Source organism: Saccopteryx leptura, chromosome 9 (genome assembly GCF_036850995.1).
Source record: "Saccopteryx leptura isolate mSacLep1 chromosome 9, mSacLep1_pri_phased_curated, whole genome shotgun sequence".
In the NCBI taxonomy this organism is placed as follows: Eukaryota; Metazoa; Chordata; class Mammalia; order Chiroptera; family Emballonuridae; genus Saccopteryx; species Saccopteryx leptura.
In genome coordinates, this window is record NC_089511.1 from 19,191,921 (window position 1) to 19,210,618 (window position 18,698).

Sequence of the window (18,698 nt, forward strand, 5' to 3'; positions counted from 1 at the left end):
TTCTCAGTAGATTAGCATGGCATTGTCAGGGTAGGTAGGGGCAGTTGGTCTTTCCAGATTCTGTGGGCCATTTGGGGTTTGCAGTAACTCTTCAGGCTCCTATGAAAAGTCAGGAAGGTCCTACCCAGCATCCTAAAATAAGAGGAAGTACCATCTGTTTTAATAGGCTCTTTCCCTGAAACAATTGCCTACCACCATCTCCATTTTGCAAGTGAGAGCATAAATGGTTTACTGGTCTTTGCTATTTTGCTGGATTATTTTAGAAGTGGGTCATATATGATGGTGTTTGAAAGATGTCTTGGAAACTAAGAAGTTGCGTGACTTTTGGTGGTGGTGGTGAAGTTAAGAGTTAACAGATCCCTGGATTAGCCTCAGAACTTTGACTTCCTCTTGTGCAGATAAGCACACCCTTCGTTTCCAAATTGCTTAGTATATAATCTTATCTCCCACTGAATACTGGTGTCAGCATTTTCCATTATTATTCTATCAACAATAATAAGAATCCAGTAATTGGAGTTCCTACTATACATAAGGTTTTAATAAAATTCCCAGTTTATTTCTTACAGCACCTCTGTGAGGGAGTTCCTCTTTCTACTTACTTATGTATAGAAACAGACCCAGAGGTTAAGTTGCCCGAATCACACAGCCAGGAAATGGCCCAGCTGGGATTTGACCTGGCTGCTGACTGGTTCTGTACTCCACGTTGTTGCCACTGAATTTCCCTGGGTTAGTGAGGGGGACATGCAGGGTCTTCTGTCCAGTGGCTATCACATGGACCGCATGTCACACAGGGTGTGAACATTTTTGCTGTTCTTGACTTAACGTGCTAGTGTTTGCTAACTGAACCTTGCTGAGTTCATTTCTCTTCTTCTGGGGTTCTCAAATCTAATGCTGCCAGGTTTGAGGATCCCTGTTGCATTGTTAACCAAAACAAAACAGTTAAGGATTTAATTTTTTTTCTGCTAACATAAATTTTTTTTTTTAACATAAAATTTTTAAACTCATTTCTTCTGCTGTTTAGGGCTTAGATTTTGAGGCCAAGCAGCAGTACATTCTGTATGTGGCAGTGACGAACGTAGCCCCTTTCGAGGTTGCTCTGGCCACGTCCACAGCCACCGTCACCGTGGATGTGCTGGATGTGAACGAAGCCCCCATCTTCGTGCCTCTCCAAAAGAGAGTGGAGGTGCCCGAAGACTTTCCTGTGGGACAGGAAATCACTTCCTACACTGCCCAGGAGCCAGACACATTCATGGACCAGACGATAACGTAAGTGTGTGTTTTTCAACTGACTTGCAGCTAATGGGTGTGTGTATATAAAATATTTAGTTTATAGCATGTTATCATTGGGTCTGTGCGAGACCTTTCTCTTAATTGGCTTTTAAAAAAATTCCTTTTTATCCCCATTCCCTATACTTTCCATTCCTTCCATAGCCAGCCATGGGTTTTCTGTGCTGCTTCTTTTTAAGTTCATGTAGTAAAGAATATGGTTTTAATTTACATACCTGGTATTGTTTGTAAGTAGTCTGTTCTCTTCAGACTTGAAGACACCTCTATAGTGTAAGTTACAGCCACAGATACTGAGAACACATAGAAACCAATGGCAACAATCTTCTTAGACTTTTTGAGAGCTGGATTTGACTAGGACAGTGATGGGCAATCTTTTGAGCTTGGTGTGTCAAAATTCACCAAAAAACCGAGCATAACTCAGGTGGTGTGTTACTTCAAGAAAAATGCCATAATTTCACAATATTTATAGTTTAAATAACAAAAAAATGTATAATTGTAATATATAACTGTATTGAATAAACCCAAAACTAATTATTTAACTTACCTGCTTAGTGACTTCTTTGTTCATCTGTCAGTCGGTTTCTTTTGTTGATCTTGATATTATTTAACTTGTGTGGGGTGCCGTGAACTAAGATAAGAGGGGGGGGGGATTCTTTAACTAACCTGCCTATTAGTGACTTTTTTGTTGCTGGATTTTATTAGCTAAATCTTCAATTGAAGGTTGGTATTTTGTACACTTCAAGCCCAAGCAAGCGCTACAGATCTGTCAATCTGTTTGTTTTGTTGGTTTTGATATTATTTAACGCTGAGAATAAGGTCTCACAAAAGTACGTAGAGGGAAAAATTGTGAGTAAAGCCAAGCTATATTTTTCAGGGTGCTAAAAGTATCTGGTAATCAGTTCCAGGCACTCCAAATTTCCTGGTCATAGTGGCATTCCTCTTGATTCTCCAAGTGGCACCTTTCCAGATTCTCAAGCTTTGACCTCAAGTTGACAAACAACTGAGCCCAGATGCTGTCTTTAAATTTTGCAAGTTGCATCTTCTGTAAATTAAAATGGCTGCTGCTATTTCTAATGGCGGGAAACGGCACCCATAGCACAGGCCCTCACCTCTCCCAGCCTCCCCCTCACTTATCTCAGTGGTCAGTTAGAAATCCACGACACCCCAGAACAGTAGATTGGATGATGGTTGCTGTGGTTATGTGGTTGCTGGTAATGATGATTACAGGGCCCCCAGAGATGCGTCCCCCATGGCATTCCACTGCTCCCTGCTCCGCCGGCCAGAAGTGAGGTCAAAGATCCCCTAACGGCCTAACCGGAAGTCCCAGAACTAGATGCTCTGTGCCGGAGTTCTGTTGTTTTGGCTTACAGATCTCTGGCACAGAGTGTCTACACTACAGCAAATGTTTGGGGGTTTTTTTTTGTTGTTGTTTTTTTACAGAGTCAGAGAGAAGGATAGACAGTGACAGACAGACAGGAACGGAGAGATGAGAAGCATCAATCATTAGTTTCTCGTTGCACATTGCAACACCTTAATTGTTCATTGATTGCCTTCTCATACGTGCCTTGACCACGGGCCTTCAGCAGACCGAGTAAGCCCTTGCTCAAGCCAGCGACCTTGGGCTCAAGCTGGTGAGCCTTGCTCAAACCAGATGAGCGCCCTCCACCCCCCCCCCCACCCCCCGCTCAAGCTGGCGACCTTGGGGTCTCGAACCTGGGTCTTCTGCATCCCAGTCCAATGCTCCTCCACTGCGCCACCGCCTGGTCAGGCTACAGCAAATGTTTTATCCTCAGCTTCTGCACCTGGCTGTGCAGGAGCCGAGGATGAAACGTCCTTCTCGGTATGCGGCCCCATACCTTTCTGGTATGACACATGTGTTGTTAGTAATAGTGTGGTTTCCAGGGACAATAGAGGCCTTCCTCTGTTGTACTCCCTCTTCTCAGAGAGAGAGATTCCTACCTGTTAATATCTCCTATAGAGGAATCTGTCAGAACACTCTGAACTATTTATAAAAATGTTGTATAAATCCAGAGTAGAATCTGCTTGGTAATTAAGTGTGTTCTTGTTGTGCATGATGTTTGTGTTTTAGCTTTAGTGTCTGTGACTTATGAAACTTAAACAGACGAAAAGAGCTTAAGTGTGACTTCAACTTCTGAGGTTATTCTGGAAGTGTTAGTTTTATTCTGAATGAAAGGGCACACCTTTAAACCATGTGTGCACTGCACAGGATTAGCTGTGTAAAGGGTCCAGTTAAAGTGGTCTTTCTTAGGGGCTGCTAGCATCATTAGGTCAAGGGTGATAGGGAGTTTTAAAATGGAGAAACGAGGTTGATAACACTCAAATCTTCTGATTAATTATAACATTTACTTAAAAAGCAAGGATAACTCGACTTGTGCCACTTGATTCAATTGAATAGCATGTGCACAGCACCACTGAAGAAATCTTTTTTGGAGAAAACAAAATTGAAACAGATTCTAATCAAGTGTTAGGATCTGATTTTGAAGAATTACAGGGAATGAAGAAACCAGTCAAATGTCATGAGAAAGTGGTCAGCTAAATACAGAATATGGGAATTATATGACAAGTGACATTTTCTTTTTTGTGTGTGTGACAGAGACAGATAGGGACAAGGGACAGACAGGAAGGGAGAGAGATGAGAAGCATCAATTCTTCCTTGTGGCACCTTAGTTGTTCACTGATTGCTTTCTCATATGTGGCTTGATGGGGGGGGCTATAGCAGACGGAGTGACCCCTTACTCAGGCCAGCAACCTTCGGCTCAAGCTAGTGAGCCTTGTTCAAACCAGATGAGCCCATGCTCAAGCTGGCAATCTCGGGGTTTCAAACCTGGGTCCTCCGCATCCCAGTCCAACTCTCTATCCACTGCATCACCACCTGGTCAGGCAACAAGTGACATTTTTTTTAATTCATTTTAGAGGAGAGAGAGAAAGAGAGAGAGAAGGGGTAGGAAGTATCAACTCCCATATGTTCCTTGACCAGGCAAGCACAGGGTTTTGAACCAGTGACCTCAGTGTTCCAGGCCGACACTTTATCTACTGCACCACCACAGGCCATGTGACAAGTGACATTTTCATCAACAAATTAAATGGCAAATAGTGAGGGTGACTGCTATAGATTAAAAAGTATTAAGAAACTAATCAACTAATTTGAATGTGTAGACTGTGCTTGAATATAGATTCAACAGTCCTACTATAAAAGATACCTTTGAGGCAATTAGAGAAATTTGAACATAGACTTGACATTAGATGACATTAAGTAATTATTATTGTTTTTGTTGGGTGTGTTTGTGCCATTGTGATTATGTATTTTTTAAAAATCTTATCTATATAAGATATATGCTAAAGTGTTTACAGAAGTCTTCTGATGTTTGAGATTTGCTTTAAAATGCTGTAATTCTGTACATGTGGTCAATGCACTGCTCATAATTCCAAGAATTTGTCTAGGTAGTCCCAACTATAAGGGCTGATAAGATGTTTTTAATCAAAGTTCAAAAGGATAGTAAAGAACCAAAGACAAGCCCTGGCTGGTTGGCTCAGTAATAGAGTGCCGGCCTGGCGTGCAGGAGTCCTGGGTTTGATTCCCAGCCAGGGCACACAGGAGAGGTGCCCATCTGCTTCTCCACCCCTCCCCCTCTCCTTCCTCTCTGTCTCTCTCTTCCTCCTGCAGCTAGGGCTCCATTGGAGCAAAGTTGGCCCAGGCGCTGAGGATGGCTCTGTGGCCTCTGCCTCAGGCGCTAGAATGGCTCTGGTTGCAACAGAGCGACGCCCCAGATGGGCAGAGCATCGCCCCCTGGTGGGCATGCTGGGTGGATCCCGGTCGGGCACATGCAGGAGTCTGTCTGACTGCCTCCCCGTTTCCAACTTTAGAAAAATACAAAAAAAAAAAAAATGGTTTCCAGTCTGGGTTGATATTGTAGCTTACAGTAGTGAAATAGGTAGTTCAAAGCCTCTCTTTGGTCAAGTTCAGGGACAAGTTCATTGATAAAGACCACTCGTCCATTGTTTTGTACTTCTAAGGAAGGTGAGGAAAAACCCACAGGTATCCAAGGCCCTTAGATTTCTTTGCTGCCCTTTCTGAGCCTTTCTATGACTCCAGTGAATAACTGAGCAGTGTATTTGTTTTTTTTTTTATGCCTTTGTTTCTTCTGATAGAGTGTTGTTTGTGGTACTCCTAATAAGGTGTTTAATAGGATTCTTTTTGGCTTTTCTTTTTTTTTTTGTCCATAGAGGTATTTTATTTGCATATATATAATACCTCTCTAGAAAAAGGATCCCAGATTTTCCTCCTTTGTGTTTGTCTTGCTTCTTCATGGTCCATGATGCCTGCTGAGGTTGTCAGGACAATGACACCAAACTGATAGGATGGGAGCAGGACCTTTGTGTTGCACATCAAATCTGGGGCTGATCACTCTACGCTTGTTTAACCAGCCCGCAGGTTCACAATAATTTCCTCAGCTCTTTGATTATCGGTAATTTCCAATTTGCCAATGTAACCTTGCTTCATCATCACAGTTAGAAACCAGAATATAACTTTGGAGCATGGCCTAATAAAAACCTGGTGTGTGCCTCCCATTTTTGTTGATTCTGAGAGCATCAGCACAGCACATTCATGTACACCATCATGGTGCTACAGAAAGATGGTGGAAATAACTCTCTTGGCGTTTTGCATAAAATATTTTTTCGCTTGCAAGGCCATAAGGAGCTTTAACCTGTCTTATACGTACCAACCATCAATTGCCAATGCAGCAGCCCATCCCCAAGTCACTGTGTCAACCCAAATCTCCAAATAGGAATGTTGGGGTGTTGAGTAGTCACCATCATTTGAGAACTCCTGTATCCTCTAGGGCGCTGTTCTGAAAGAGTTTGCCTTTAAAAATACATAAGGATCATAGTATTCATTATTTAGGCAAGAATTATTGATGGTAAATCTATGGGATTAAAGTTATTTGGTAAGCAAATCATCTCTCTTCAGATTATACGTTAATTGCAAAGAGGGGGAAAAGTACCTTTACTGTGAAGAAGTTTGATGGCCCCTCCATCCAAGTGAACATCAGTGAAAGGATGTTATATATCTGCCTCCTAATGAGATGCACCAAGGACACATCACCTTTGGGATATTCTTGCTCCTGCCCCCCAAATGTATAGTTTAATTTAATTATGGGGGAACAATCAAACCAATCCAAACTGAGGGGCTTTCTACAAAACAACCAACCTGCATATTTTAAAAGAAAAAAAAACTAAGAATCAGTTCCAAATTAGTGGGAACTAAAGAAACATGACAACTCAAGTGCTATGCATGATGCTGGATTGGGTCCTGACTCAGGGCAGAGATGTAATGTGGAACAGTTTTAGGAAAATTGACAATTTGAATATGTACCATATATTTATCAATCATATTTTATCAGTTATATTTTCTGAAATTGAAAATTGAATTGTTGGTTATGTAAGAGAATGCCTTTGTTCTTTGGAGATAACTCATAGAAGTATTTATGAGTAAAGGAACATCATGTCTGCACCTTATTCTCATGGTTCAACAAAGCAAGGCATTATGTATACGTGTAACAGCTTTTGCATACAGCAAAATGGTAAAAGTGAGTGAATCTAGAAAAAGGATACATGCATAGTCATCATGCTTTTCTGGCAACTTCTATATAGGTATGATTTTTTTTAAATGTGGAAGCAAAAAATGTAGAGAAGTTGGAACTGATCAACAAAGAGGAGCTGTAGAGTTCGTCAGCTACATGCTGTTTGCTGTTCCCATTCTAAGCCAGAGCTTGTGCCTTTTCAGGTATCGAATTTGGAGGGATGCTGCCAACTGGCTGGACATTAATCCGGAGACCGGTGCTATTTTCACTCGGGCTGAGATGGACAGAGAGCACTTTGAGCATGTGAAGAACAGCACGTACACGGCCCTCATTATAGCTACTGACAATGGTAAGGACACCCTTCCCTTTTGGCCTTTGCTGCCTCACCTAGCTTGCTTCCTGGATCCCTACCCTCCTTTTGGAGGCCTGAGTTCATTCTTTTTCTTTTAGTCTTGAACAGAAGCATTCTCATTGTCAAAAATGCAAATAATTTAGGTCAAGTAGGAGTTCCTTTTCACCACTCCCTCTATACCTGAACCCCTCTCCTTCCTCACAGCAGACGGGCTGCCTGGGGTGTAGATTCTAGGACCAAAGCTCATACCTGTGTGACCTTGGACTTCCTACCTAATTTCTATATCCCTCAATTCTATTATCTGACAAAATGACAATATCCCATTAGAGTTCAATGAATTAGTGTAAAAAGTGTCTAAACAGTGCCTGCTACATAGTATGTGCTCCGTAAGGACTGTCATTATTTTTTTTTAATTTATTTTGCCTGACCAGTGGTGGTGCAGTGGAAAAGGTATTGACCTGGGATGCTGAGGTCCTAGGTTCAAGCCCCAAAGCCACTGGCCTCCTCCCTTCCTTATTCTCGCTCATCAGCGTCCCAGGTCCCATATGCTAGGTGCTGCCTCAGGATGCAAAAGAACACAAACAGAAAGGTGTATGAACTTCCAAATCTATTTTGAAAACTTGGAGCTATTTTAAAAGGTTCAACCCTTGGATAATGACCTTAAAGCCATAGATGTTCATAAAAGGGAGAACTGGTGGGGGGCAATGAAGACTCCTTGGGTAGTAGAAATATAATGGATGGATAAAGATAGGTAAAGAAGAAGTAGAAGGGTGCCCTTGGTATGAAGAATAATTTGAACAGCTGTTATCAAAATGGGGAATAAGTATGTCAGAGACCTGCCCAACCCGGAGAGAAGATGTCCTGAAAATGGCAAGACAGGAGGCTCCTTAGGCAGGTGACCCCTGAAGAGCCAGGACAAGCCTTGGGTTCGGTCTGATGGGAGGCTCTCAGGATTCGTCAGTGTCCCCAAGCTGTGGTATATATCCTGTGTACTTCCTCTTAGGTTCTCCAGTTGCTACTGGAACGGGAACCCTTCTCCTGATCTTGTCCGACGTGAATGACAATGCCCCCGTACCAGAACCTCGGAGTATGGACTTCTGCCAGAGGAATCCCCAGCCTCACATCATCAACATCATTGATCCAGATCTCCCCCCCAACACATCTCCCTTCACAGCAGAACTGACACATGGGGCAAGTGTCAACTGGACCATTGAGTACAACGACCAAGGTGGGAACTTGAGTCTTATTTCAGAAACTTGGCTCTGACTTGCGTGCTTCCCCTGCCCCCGCCTCACCTCCTTTTCTGCAATTTCCATCTCAATTTGCAGATGCCACCCCTTTTGTTTGGTGTTTGTTTCCTTGTCCCCGCTACATTTGAGGCATTCCACCAAATGTCCCTTTTCTTTGCTGAATGACCCTGTAGCATACAACCCAGTGATCTGCAACCCAAGCAGCTCTCTTTTCTTTACTCAGCTTTGGAATGTCTTTTTAATTCTTGACTAATCTTATTCTACAATAAACTTATTTTTGTTGCTTCCTCTAGAACGTGAATCTCTCATTTTGAAGCCAAGGAAAACCTTAGAGGTGGGTGAGCACAAAATAAATCTCAGGCTCGAAGATAACCAGAATAAAGACCAGGTGACCACCTTGGATGTGTATGTGTGTGACTGTGAAGGGGCCGTCACTGGCTGTAGGAAGAACATGGCTTATGCCGAAGCAGGATTGCAGCTTCCTGCCATTCTGGGGATTCTTGGAGGCATCCTTGCTTTGCTAAGTAAGTACAGCTGACAAGTGTACTTTTGCCTTCTAAAACAGGGGAGGTTTAGAGCATTTGAGACCTTGCTTCCTGGGATATGTCATCGGTTGGGCTCAACTGACCTCATAAAAATAAATAAATAAAATGGTGGAGGTTTAGCACTTGCTGAACATTTCAGAGGTCAGTGTTGGTCCCAGACTAGACTTCTTCTTTTTTATTTTTTTATAAAAAGTTTATTTAGAAAGTCATAGAGGTAATAGAAGCGAGCCAGATGGTTGCATAGGCTCAGGAAACAAGTTATGGAGGCAGAGGAAGGGATTTTAGAGCTTAGGAGAGGGAAGCACAGACATCGGGCCTCGTTAAAAGTAGAGGACAGGAAAGGCACAGGTGTGCTCCCAAAAGGAAGAGGGCTCTGAGACTGGACTTCTAAAATGGGGGAGGTTTTGCCTGACCTATGGTGGTGCAGTGTGTAGAGCGTCGACCTGGAATATTGATGTCACCAGTTCAAGCCTTGGGCTTGCCTGGTCAAGGCACATAAGATAGTCAATCAGTGAACAACTAAAGTGAAGCTACTTTAGTTGATACTTCTCCTCCCCCACCCTCTGTAAAATCAAAAAATAAAATCTTTAAAAACAAACAAACCTTAGAGTGTGGGGGTGGAGTGTGGAGTTAACAGTGAGTATCAATGACTAAAAGGATGAAGGAGAAAAAGGATGGAGAAAAGGAAAAATGTGGCAGTTTCTTCCATAGTCTTTAAACTTACATCACTTGAACCCACCTAGGGGTGACACAAATGCTTTTCCAGTTTCAAAAATGTAGCGATGACAAGTCAGTTAGAAAACCCTCAGTAGTTTAGATCATGAATGCCTTTGCAGGCAGAGAGGAGGCTGTTAATTAAGTCTCAAGAAGGTTGGTGGCAGAGAAAGGATGTCATGCTACAGGCATGGGAGAATCCGGGTAGGCAGAGGGGCATTCGTGAGGGTTCCCACCATAGGAAGGCACAGGGAGAGGAAGGCTTGACTGCACTCTGTAAGGCAGAGAGGAGGCCAATGTGGTTGGAGTTGAATTAAGTTCTTAGAGAGAGCAGTTGGACCAATGCTGGGGCTTTTTTTTTTTTTTTTTTTGTATTTTTCTGAAGCTGGAAACGGGGAGAGACAGTCAGACAGACTCCGGCATGCGCCCAACCGGGATCCACCTGGCACGCCCACCAGGGGCGATGCTCTGCCCCTCCGGGGCGTCGCTCTGTCGCGACCAGAGCCACTCTAGCGCCTGGGGCAGAGGCCAAGGAGCCATCCCCAGCGCCCGGGCCATCTTTGCTCCAATGGAGCCTCGGCTGTGGGAGGGGAAGAGAGAGACAGAGAGGAAGGAGAGGGGGAGGGGTGGAGAAGCAGATGGGCGCTTCTCCTGTGTGCCCTGGCCGGGAATTGAACCCGGGACTTCTGCACGCCCGGCCGACGTTCTGCCACTGAGCCAACCGGCCAGGGCCAATGCTGGGGCTTTTAATTTAGACTCGGCCCAGGCATTATTGATCTTGTCTGCTGCTGCTTCAACAGGTTTAAGAAGGGGTTATTTGAAAAAAAAAGAAGGGGTTATTTTTTTACCTTTAGGAAACGTTTGCTGTATATCTGTTTGCTCCTGCCCCCTGCTGCCTGTGTCCTCTCAAATTGAGAAGGAAGACGAGCATTATTTAGAATGCAGTGAGTTTTCTGGCTTTATTGCCACCATGGAATTAGCTGATTCACCTTCTTCTGTTGTTCTGGGCGTGGTAACACAAGGCCTAGCAAATTACATTTGTATAGCCAGTCTGCTTTGGGGACAGTAGTTACTAATACTTTCATTCTCAGGAAAATATTAAAGATTGTCATTATATTTAAAATACTCTGTTAGCATTGCCTAAATTTGCTGTGGGTATATCTCATTACACACAGGGGCTGAGAACAACATTGTGGAATGTTCAGATATGAATAAACAACATTTACAACAGAAGCAATGCCAAGATTCAGATTTCCAAGTTCTCTTTCCTTATGGGCAAACATAGAACTCACACTTCTAAAGAATGTTTAGAGAGGCCCCAGTGTGTGAAAGTTTTCATGTAGTCCATCAGTATTTGATTGATTACTCTGTGCCAGGCTTTGTGTGAGGCACTGGGGATACTGGAGTGTTGGTACAGCAGGGATGAGGCTTCCTGAAGTGCTAGCAATACGCCATATTCTGATTACTTGTCTTTAAGTCACATGTAAGTAATGTTTCATAAGAAGCAACCTTTTGGAAACGATAGCCTGCCTCTGGCTTTCACTGGATCTGAATTCTGTGTGGGTGGGGGACTGCTTGCAGGTTACATTGTCTTCAGTGCTGAGACAGGTCTTGGCCCACCTAGCAAGCACTCCATATTTTGTGTGTGTGTGACAGAGACAGAGAGAGAGAGACAGAGAGAGGGACAGACAGACAGGAAGGGAGAGAGATGAGAAGCATCAATTCTTTGTCACAGCTCCTTAGCTGTTCATCGATTGCTTTCTCATATGTGCCTTGACCAGGGAGGGGGGGCTACAGCAGAGCAAGTGACCCCTTGTTCAAGCCAGTGACCTTGGGCTTCAGGCCAGCAACCTTTGGGCTCAGGCTGGTGAGCCTGCACTCAAGCTCGATGAGCCTGTGCTCAAGCCAGCAACCTTGGGGTTTCAAATCTGGGCCCTCTGCATCCCAGTCCTATGCTCTATCCACTGAGCTGCCTGGTCAGACAAGTGCTCCATATTCTTGTTTATGAATTATGGCCAAGGGAGTTATGTTGCTTCTTCTGGATAAGGTCTTGGACTCTTTCTGATTTCAGAAACAATCAGTAGGTTGGGTACTTCTAAGAAACCATTCCCCCAGGTTTATATAACCTCCTGTTTCACTGTAGTAATGCTTCACTAGGGTGTCATATATAGGTATATGGGTATATGGGCCACACAAGCATCTATAGAGAAAACACTGAATTATATATATTTTTTCATTTATATTAAATAGTTTAATATTTTTTCAAAATTAAATGTTAATTGTGTATATCTTAGAACCATCCCAAGATCAGATGAAAACCTTGGAAATTAAAAGTCTTTAAAGCTTACTTTCTTGACTTTATCTTAAAAGAAGATAAGAAATATACCAGGTGATTTTTTTCAATAGTCTATGCCCCACCCTGATAACTGATTAACGATAATATGCATGTATCAATCACATCTAGGCTGGCCCAACTCTGCTCAAAGAACTTCAATGGCACCAACTCATTCAGAACCAAGGCCGAAGTATTCCAGTGGTCCACATGTCCTGGCTACCCCTCTGCCCTCCTCAGCACTTCTTTTTCACCACTCACCTTGCTACAGCCACGCTGACCTCCCCCTTCCTTAATCACACCAAGCGTGATCCTGCCTCATGGCCTTTGCCCATATCATTACCACTGCTCTTGAAAATAACTGATTGGTTTAAGATCCAGATAGGAATTCAAGATCACACTTGAATTCACATATAATTGTCCGTATGTTGTACTTGCGTATGTTACCTTCGAGGGGGTGAGCATTACCACATGAGCTGTCTAACAGCCATCTGCCTGGTGTGCAAGGCAGTGGTGCTCTCTGACAGCTGCTGCTTAGGGCCTCCTTGACCTCTGACACTCATCACTGTCTCTCCTGCTTTACAGTCCTGATTCTGCTGCTTCTGCTGTTTGTTCGGAGGAGACGAGTGGTCAAAGAGCCCTTACTGCCCCCAGAAGATGACACCCGGGATAACGTTTATTACTATGATGAAGAAGGAGGTGGAGAAGAGGACCAGGTGGGTTTTTAAAACTGTGGTAAAAATCTTTTTTTAAATTTTATTATTATTTTTTTTACAGAGACAGAGAGTCAGAGAGAGGGACAGACAGGGACAGACAGGAATGGAGAGATTCCTTGGGCTCAAGCTGGTGAGCCTTTGCTCAAACCAGATGAGCCCGCGCTCAAGCTGGCGACCCCGGGGTCTCAAACCTGGGTCTTCCGCATCCAGTCCGACTGCGCCACCGCCTGGTCAGGCTGTGGTAAAAATCTTAATGGCGGCCCTGGCCGGTTGGCTCAGTGGTAGAGCGTCGGCCTGGCATGCAGGAGTCCCAGGTTCGATTCCCGTCCAGGGCACACAGGAGAAGCGCCCATCTGCTTCTCCACCCCTCCCCCTCTCCTTCCTCTCTGTCTCTCTCTTCCCCTCCCGCAGCCAAGGCTCCATTGGAGCAAAGTTGGCCCTGGTGCTGAAGATGGCTCTGTGGCCTCTACCTCAGGCACTAGAATGGCTCTGGTTGCAACAGAGCAACGCCCCAGATGGGCAGAGCATCGCCCCCTGGTGGGTATGCCGGGTGGATCCCGGTCGGGCGCATGCGGGAGTCTGTCTGACTGCCTCCCGGTTTTCAACTTCAGGAAAAAAAAAAAAAAAAAAAATCTTAATGGCAGTCTCATTATTTAGAAGAAGTAATGATTAGAAGGCAGACATTTGAAAAAGCCCTGTGTCACTTTGTATATTATTATTTTAAAGCCTTATCCAAGAACATAGATATTGTCACCGGCCATCATCATCAATGCAACCTTCTTTTTCCTTTATTGATTGCTTACTGTACTGTGAACGGAGGCATAGATCAGTTAAGCAGTTAGCCCAAAATCATAGGAAGCATCAGCACCAGGTAGTCTGACTTCAGAGCCTACTTTCCACATTGCTAGTCTCAGGACATGAACTTCATTCAAATGATCTTTGACATGGAGCAACTAATCTGTCTTAATGTTTTGCTTCCATTGAGTTATTTTAACTATGCTAAATTGTTTTTTGCTTTGTGTAAATGTTAACTCGTTAGACTTTTTTTTTTTTTAATGTTTATTGTATTTATTTTAGAAAGAAAGGGAGAGAGGGATAGAGAAACAGGAACATCAATCTTCTCTTGTATGTGTCCTGACCAGGGATCAAACTGGCAACCTCTGTGCTTCAAGATGATGCTCTAACCAACCAAACTATCCAGCCAGGGCTTTTTTTTTTTTTTGTATTTTTCTGGAGCTGGAAACGAAGAGAGACAGTCAGACAGACTCCTGCATGCGCCCGACCAGGATCCACCCGGCACGCCCACCAGGGGCGACGCTCTACCGCGACCAGAGCCACTCTAGCACCTGGGGCAGAGGCCAAGGAGCTATCCCCAGCACCCGGGCCATCTTTGCTCCAATGGAGCCTTGGCTGCGGGAGGGGAAGAGAGAGACAGAGAGGAAGGGGGGGGGGGTGGAGAAGCAAATGGGCGCTTCTCCTATGTGCCGGGAATCGAACCCGGGTCCCCCGCACGCCAGGCCGACGCTCTACCGCAGAGCCAACCGGCCAGGGCCCCAGCCAGGGCTTTTTAGGCTTTCTTTATTTTTCCTAATTTGGAGATGGTCTTTACTTGCCTTATACCCTCAACTTTTCCAGAGAAGTTTTGAAAGTTTGTATTTAGAAAGAGTAGCATAGGCCCTATCACAGAGTCCTGATAGGGTGGAAAGAGAGTGAATATTTGCTGAATAATAATCTAATAATCGGGTTAAATAAGGTACACCTGTCTTCATCTGTATCCATAAGAGTTCCTCACAATCCTTTTATGCTATATTTCCTTCCAATGCTGTTTTGGACACTCTTAGGTTGAAAACGATCATTTCAGATTCCGTTGGTACATGATTGTAAATATCATACAGTTGGCACTTAAGGCATTATCCAGTACCAAATCAAATCAAATAGAACCGTGTGGTTATGACTGTTTCTGATTTACTCTTCGCTATGCTTTTACCCTTTTCTCCGAAGGACTTTGACCTGAGCCAGTTGCACAGGGGCCTGGATGCTCGGCCCGAAGTGACTCGCAATGATGTGGCTCCAACCCTCCTGAGCATGCCCCAGTACCGGCCCCGCCCTGCCAACCCTGATGAAATTGGAAACTTTATTGATGAAGTAAGTAAGCAAAGTGAAAAGCCAAGGCACGACTCATCTCTAAATTTAAAAAGGAGCAGCTGTGTCAAAAGTGAAAGTGTAAATTCTGTCTTTTACCACATTTTCATCTTGCATGATCCCCAAATCCTATTTTTTGTGTGTGTGTGTCTCATTGAATTTTAGAACTAATCGCATGTTGATATGGTGAATTTGCAAAGTCCATATAGCAAAATTACTTGAAAGAATTTAGTAGAACTAGAAATGAAACGAGATTCAAAGTAGAGCCAGTTTGGTTTCATTAAGAGGTTTCTATTCCCCTGCGACCCACTGATGATTTGTCAATGTTAAATATGTATCACAAGTCTATCTGAGGCCCAGCAAAATACCATTTGTATTTGTATGGCAGAAATGCATTCAGCTATAAATATCAGAAGCTTAAGCAGATAGAAGTAGATTTACCTCTTGCAACTGGAAGGCTGGGGTAAGCAGTTGAGGCTGGAACAGCAGCCTTTCCTAAACTTCCTGCAACATGGCACAAACATGTATGTCCTTTTTCTCCTGTTAGTTGTCTCATGATCACAAGATAGCTGCCATACTTCCAGACTGTGGGTCTGTATTCCAGTCAGAAAGAAGTAGGAAGGGCAGAGCAGAGGGCAAAAATCTTTCTTTTAGCTAGTTGTTGTGCAAGAAAGGTTCTCATCCTATATGTTAGTGGCCAGAACTGTCACAAGATTGGCCCTATCTGCAAGGGAAGATGGGAAATGGAGACATTAAATTAATTAGTGTAGGGTAAGATGAAAAAGAAGTGGTGGTGAGATAAACAAAAAAAATAAGTTAATACAGGTATAGTCTAGCACAGGGGTCCCCAAACTTTTTACACAGGGGGCCAGTTCACTGTCCCTCAGACCATTGAAGGGCTGCCACATATAATGATCCTCTCACTGACTACCAATGATAGAGGTGCCCCTTCCGGAAGTGCAGCGGGGGGCCGGATAAATGGCCTCAGGGGGCCACATGCGGCCCATGGGCCATAGTTTGGGTACGCCTGGACCTGATCACTTGCTCAGTTAATGGAATGATTTTCAGGGCTTCTCTGATGGTCCAGTGGCCTGTGGCAAGTCTTTGGTAGGGTCTAGCTTTGCTTTAGCCTCCTTTGGGAATTGTCACCAAAGACTAAGCACAGCAACGATGGAAGTGACCAAGCCACATCTATTCTAGCCACTGGATCTTAGAGGAAACTGGCAACAGGAAGGGCCACTTTTAACTATCCTTTTTAGATATATCTGGATTGAGGGTCTTTCCACCATTCACATTAATTTGCATGTTATTACATCTGATTGTAGGGTGTGTGTGTGTGTGTGTGTGTGTGTGTGTGTGTGTGGCAGAGAGAGTCAGAGAGAGGGACAGATAGGGACAGATAGGAAGGGAGAGAGATGAGAAACATCAATTCTTTATAGAGGTTCCTTAGTTGTTCATTGATTGCTTTCTCATATGTGCCTTGACCCAGGGGCTACAAGTAGACCGAGTGACCCCTTGCTTGAGCCAGCGACCTTGGGTCCAAGCTGGTGAGCTTTGCTCAAACCCAATGAGCCCGCACTTAAGCTGGCGACCTTGGGGTCTTGAACCTGGGTCCTCTGCATCCCAGTTCGACGCTCTGTCCAATGCGCCACTGCCTGGTCAGGCTGATTGTAGCTTTTTAAAATTATTATTATTACAAAAAGAATATGGCTTGCTATTTTAAATATATATATATATATAATTTAGACTCTGTCTGTCCAGATTGGTTGGTGCTTCTACCTCCCCTGCCTGCATATAATTACCATTTGGTTTAGGGGGCAATATTCTGCATATCCCCCCATGACTTTCTTTTCATTAGTAACACATCCTGTCCATTTTCCATGACAGTTTGTATAAATGTCCCTTGTTGGTGTTGATTGCTCCTGGTGCTCTACAAGGTGGTAGCTTAGTCATGAGGTCCAGTTTGTTTGAGGCACCAAGAGAAGGCAACTTGTGTAAGATGATAGGTGTGTGGTTCCTTTCATTGAAAGATCCTGTTGTCTTTTTTCTCCTTTAGAACTTGAAGGCTGCTGATAGTGACCCCACCGCTCCCCCTTACGACTCTCTGCTCGTGTTTGATTACGAAGGAAGTGGTTCCGAAGCTGCTAGTCTGAGCTCCCTGAACTCCTCGGAGTCAGACCAAGACCAGGACTATGACTACCTGAATGAATGGGGCAATCGCTTCAAGAAGCTGGCAGATATGTACGGTGGTGGCGAGGATGACTAGGGGACCCAGGACAGATGCGGAGAAAGATGGGCCCCAATAATACTCTGTGTGATGGGAAATGTAGGAATAATTTTTCTGGTGGTCCTTCAGCTCCCTTCACTTGAGATGAATTTCTGAGGGAGAGTGACTGTGATCAGTGATACAGTTAGGATAGTTATAATTTCCACTTTATAGACCTGATCTGTGTGTGTTAGAATGATTTTGACTTACTCCTTGAATCCTTTCATCTTCTTTATCACTCTTTGTAAGCTTGCAACTTGCAAATTTTCTTAAGGGCTTTGTCTCATCTTTAAAAGGAAGGGGAGGCATCAACTGCCCTATTATTTTGTATATATATATAAAATTTATTTTTAACTTGTGTACTTTTTTTTTATCCTGTCACTGCACTGGTGTCCCATGTTCCAATATCCTCTAGTATTTCTTTTGAATTTACATATTGCCCCAAACAGGAGCTCTCTGAGGCAGAAACTGTTGGGCTCTATTAGGGCAAGAGGCTGTGTCTTAGTCTCGTCACATCGTGACTGGGTATTGTATACTCTTAAGACCTTTAACAGTTTTCTTTTTCATCTCCTGAGTATACAACTTGAAATGGACATCCATCCATTTACTTGTTCTGAGTGAGAATGCTTGTTATGAGAATGTCATTATGGGGGACTGTGGCTCCAAACAAGGAGCCTGGATCAGAAAAGGTGATGAGCTTTCAGGTGCCACTTAATTTTAATGTTTATCACTAGAACAAAAGAGTGATAAATGTTGAGACTCAGAACAGTGCCTAAAGTGTTGCAGCCAAAGAGAGAAGACGGCTTGTCATAGCAGATGCAAAGCATGAAAGGGGGCTTGGAGATGGCAGGAGCGACACTGTCCCTGAGCCTGGCAATTTAGCAAACTGAGGCTGAGAATGATTGAGGTGGCTCTACCTCTAGTCCTGAAAATTCTGGAAAAATGGAAGAACCTCAACATGTGCTTCCTACCAAGATCTTGGTACCATGGTTTGTACCCAAGGCCCAGGATCCCCAACTACTTGCCTTTGCTGATTGATGTTCATTCACAGAGAATACTGATCTGGACACATTTGCCCCAAATTCCAAGAACACTAAGAATATTGGAAAATCTAATTTTTTTCTTAGGAGCAGGGGAGGTGGGAGTAAGAAGAACCTCGATTTGGATGTTCTTTTAGTTGAAAGGTGACCATCAAGACACCTCTGACAACCACAGAAGTTCATCTAAATTGCTTTATTGTCTTGTCAACTGTTTTTCAAAGGAAAAAAATCATCCCCGCAACCACTTCTTGGAATTGTCTTGATTTTTTCAGCCATTTACTCTAATGTGGTTCTGTGTAGACTGCCACTATAGTTTTGAGTGTATATGTGTGTGGGTGCTGATCATTTCTTTTTTCTTTGGGGGGTGGAAAAGGAAAACAGTTCAAGCTGGTAAACATGTTTCTAAATACTCATTTTTATAAATTTTATTAAAGAATTTTGTTAAACCATT

At 43.7% G+C, this 18,698-nt stretch overlaps 1 protein-coding gene across 1 annotated transcript in view; it reads left to right on the plus strand.

Moving 5' to 3' along the window:
- Window positions 1–18,698, plus strand: part of CDH1 (cadherin 1) — a 99,049-nt gene extending 80,351 nt beyond the window's left edge. The window contains exons 10-16 of the mRNA XM_066348131.1: window positions 1,022–1,266; window positions 7,094–7,239; window positions 8,246–8,470; window positions 8,786–9,016; window positions 12,669–12,799; window positions 14,801–14,944; window positions 16,998–18,698. Of these exons, the coding sequence (XP_066204228.1) occupies window positions 1,022–1,266; window positions 7,094–7,239; window positions 8,246–8,470; window positions 8,786–9,016; window positions 12,669–12,799; window positions 14,801–14,944; window positions 16,998–17,207 (1,332 nt within the window). The 3' untranslated portion in view covers window positions 17,208–18,698. The remainder of the gene's footprint in view (window positions 1–1,021; window positions 1,267–7,093; window positions 7,240–8,245; window positions 8,471–8,785; window positions 9,017–12,668; window positions 12,800–14,800; window positions 14,945–16,997) is intronic.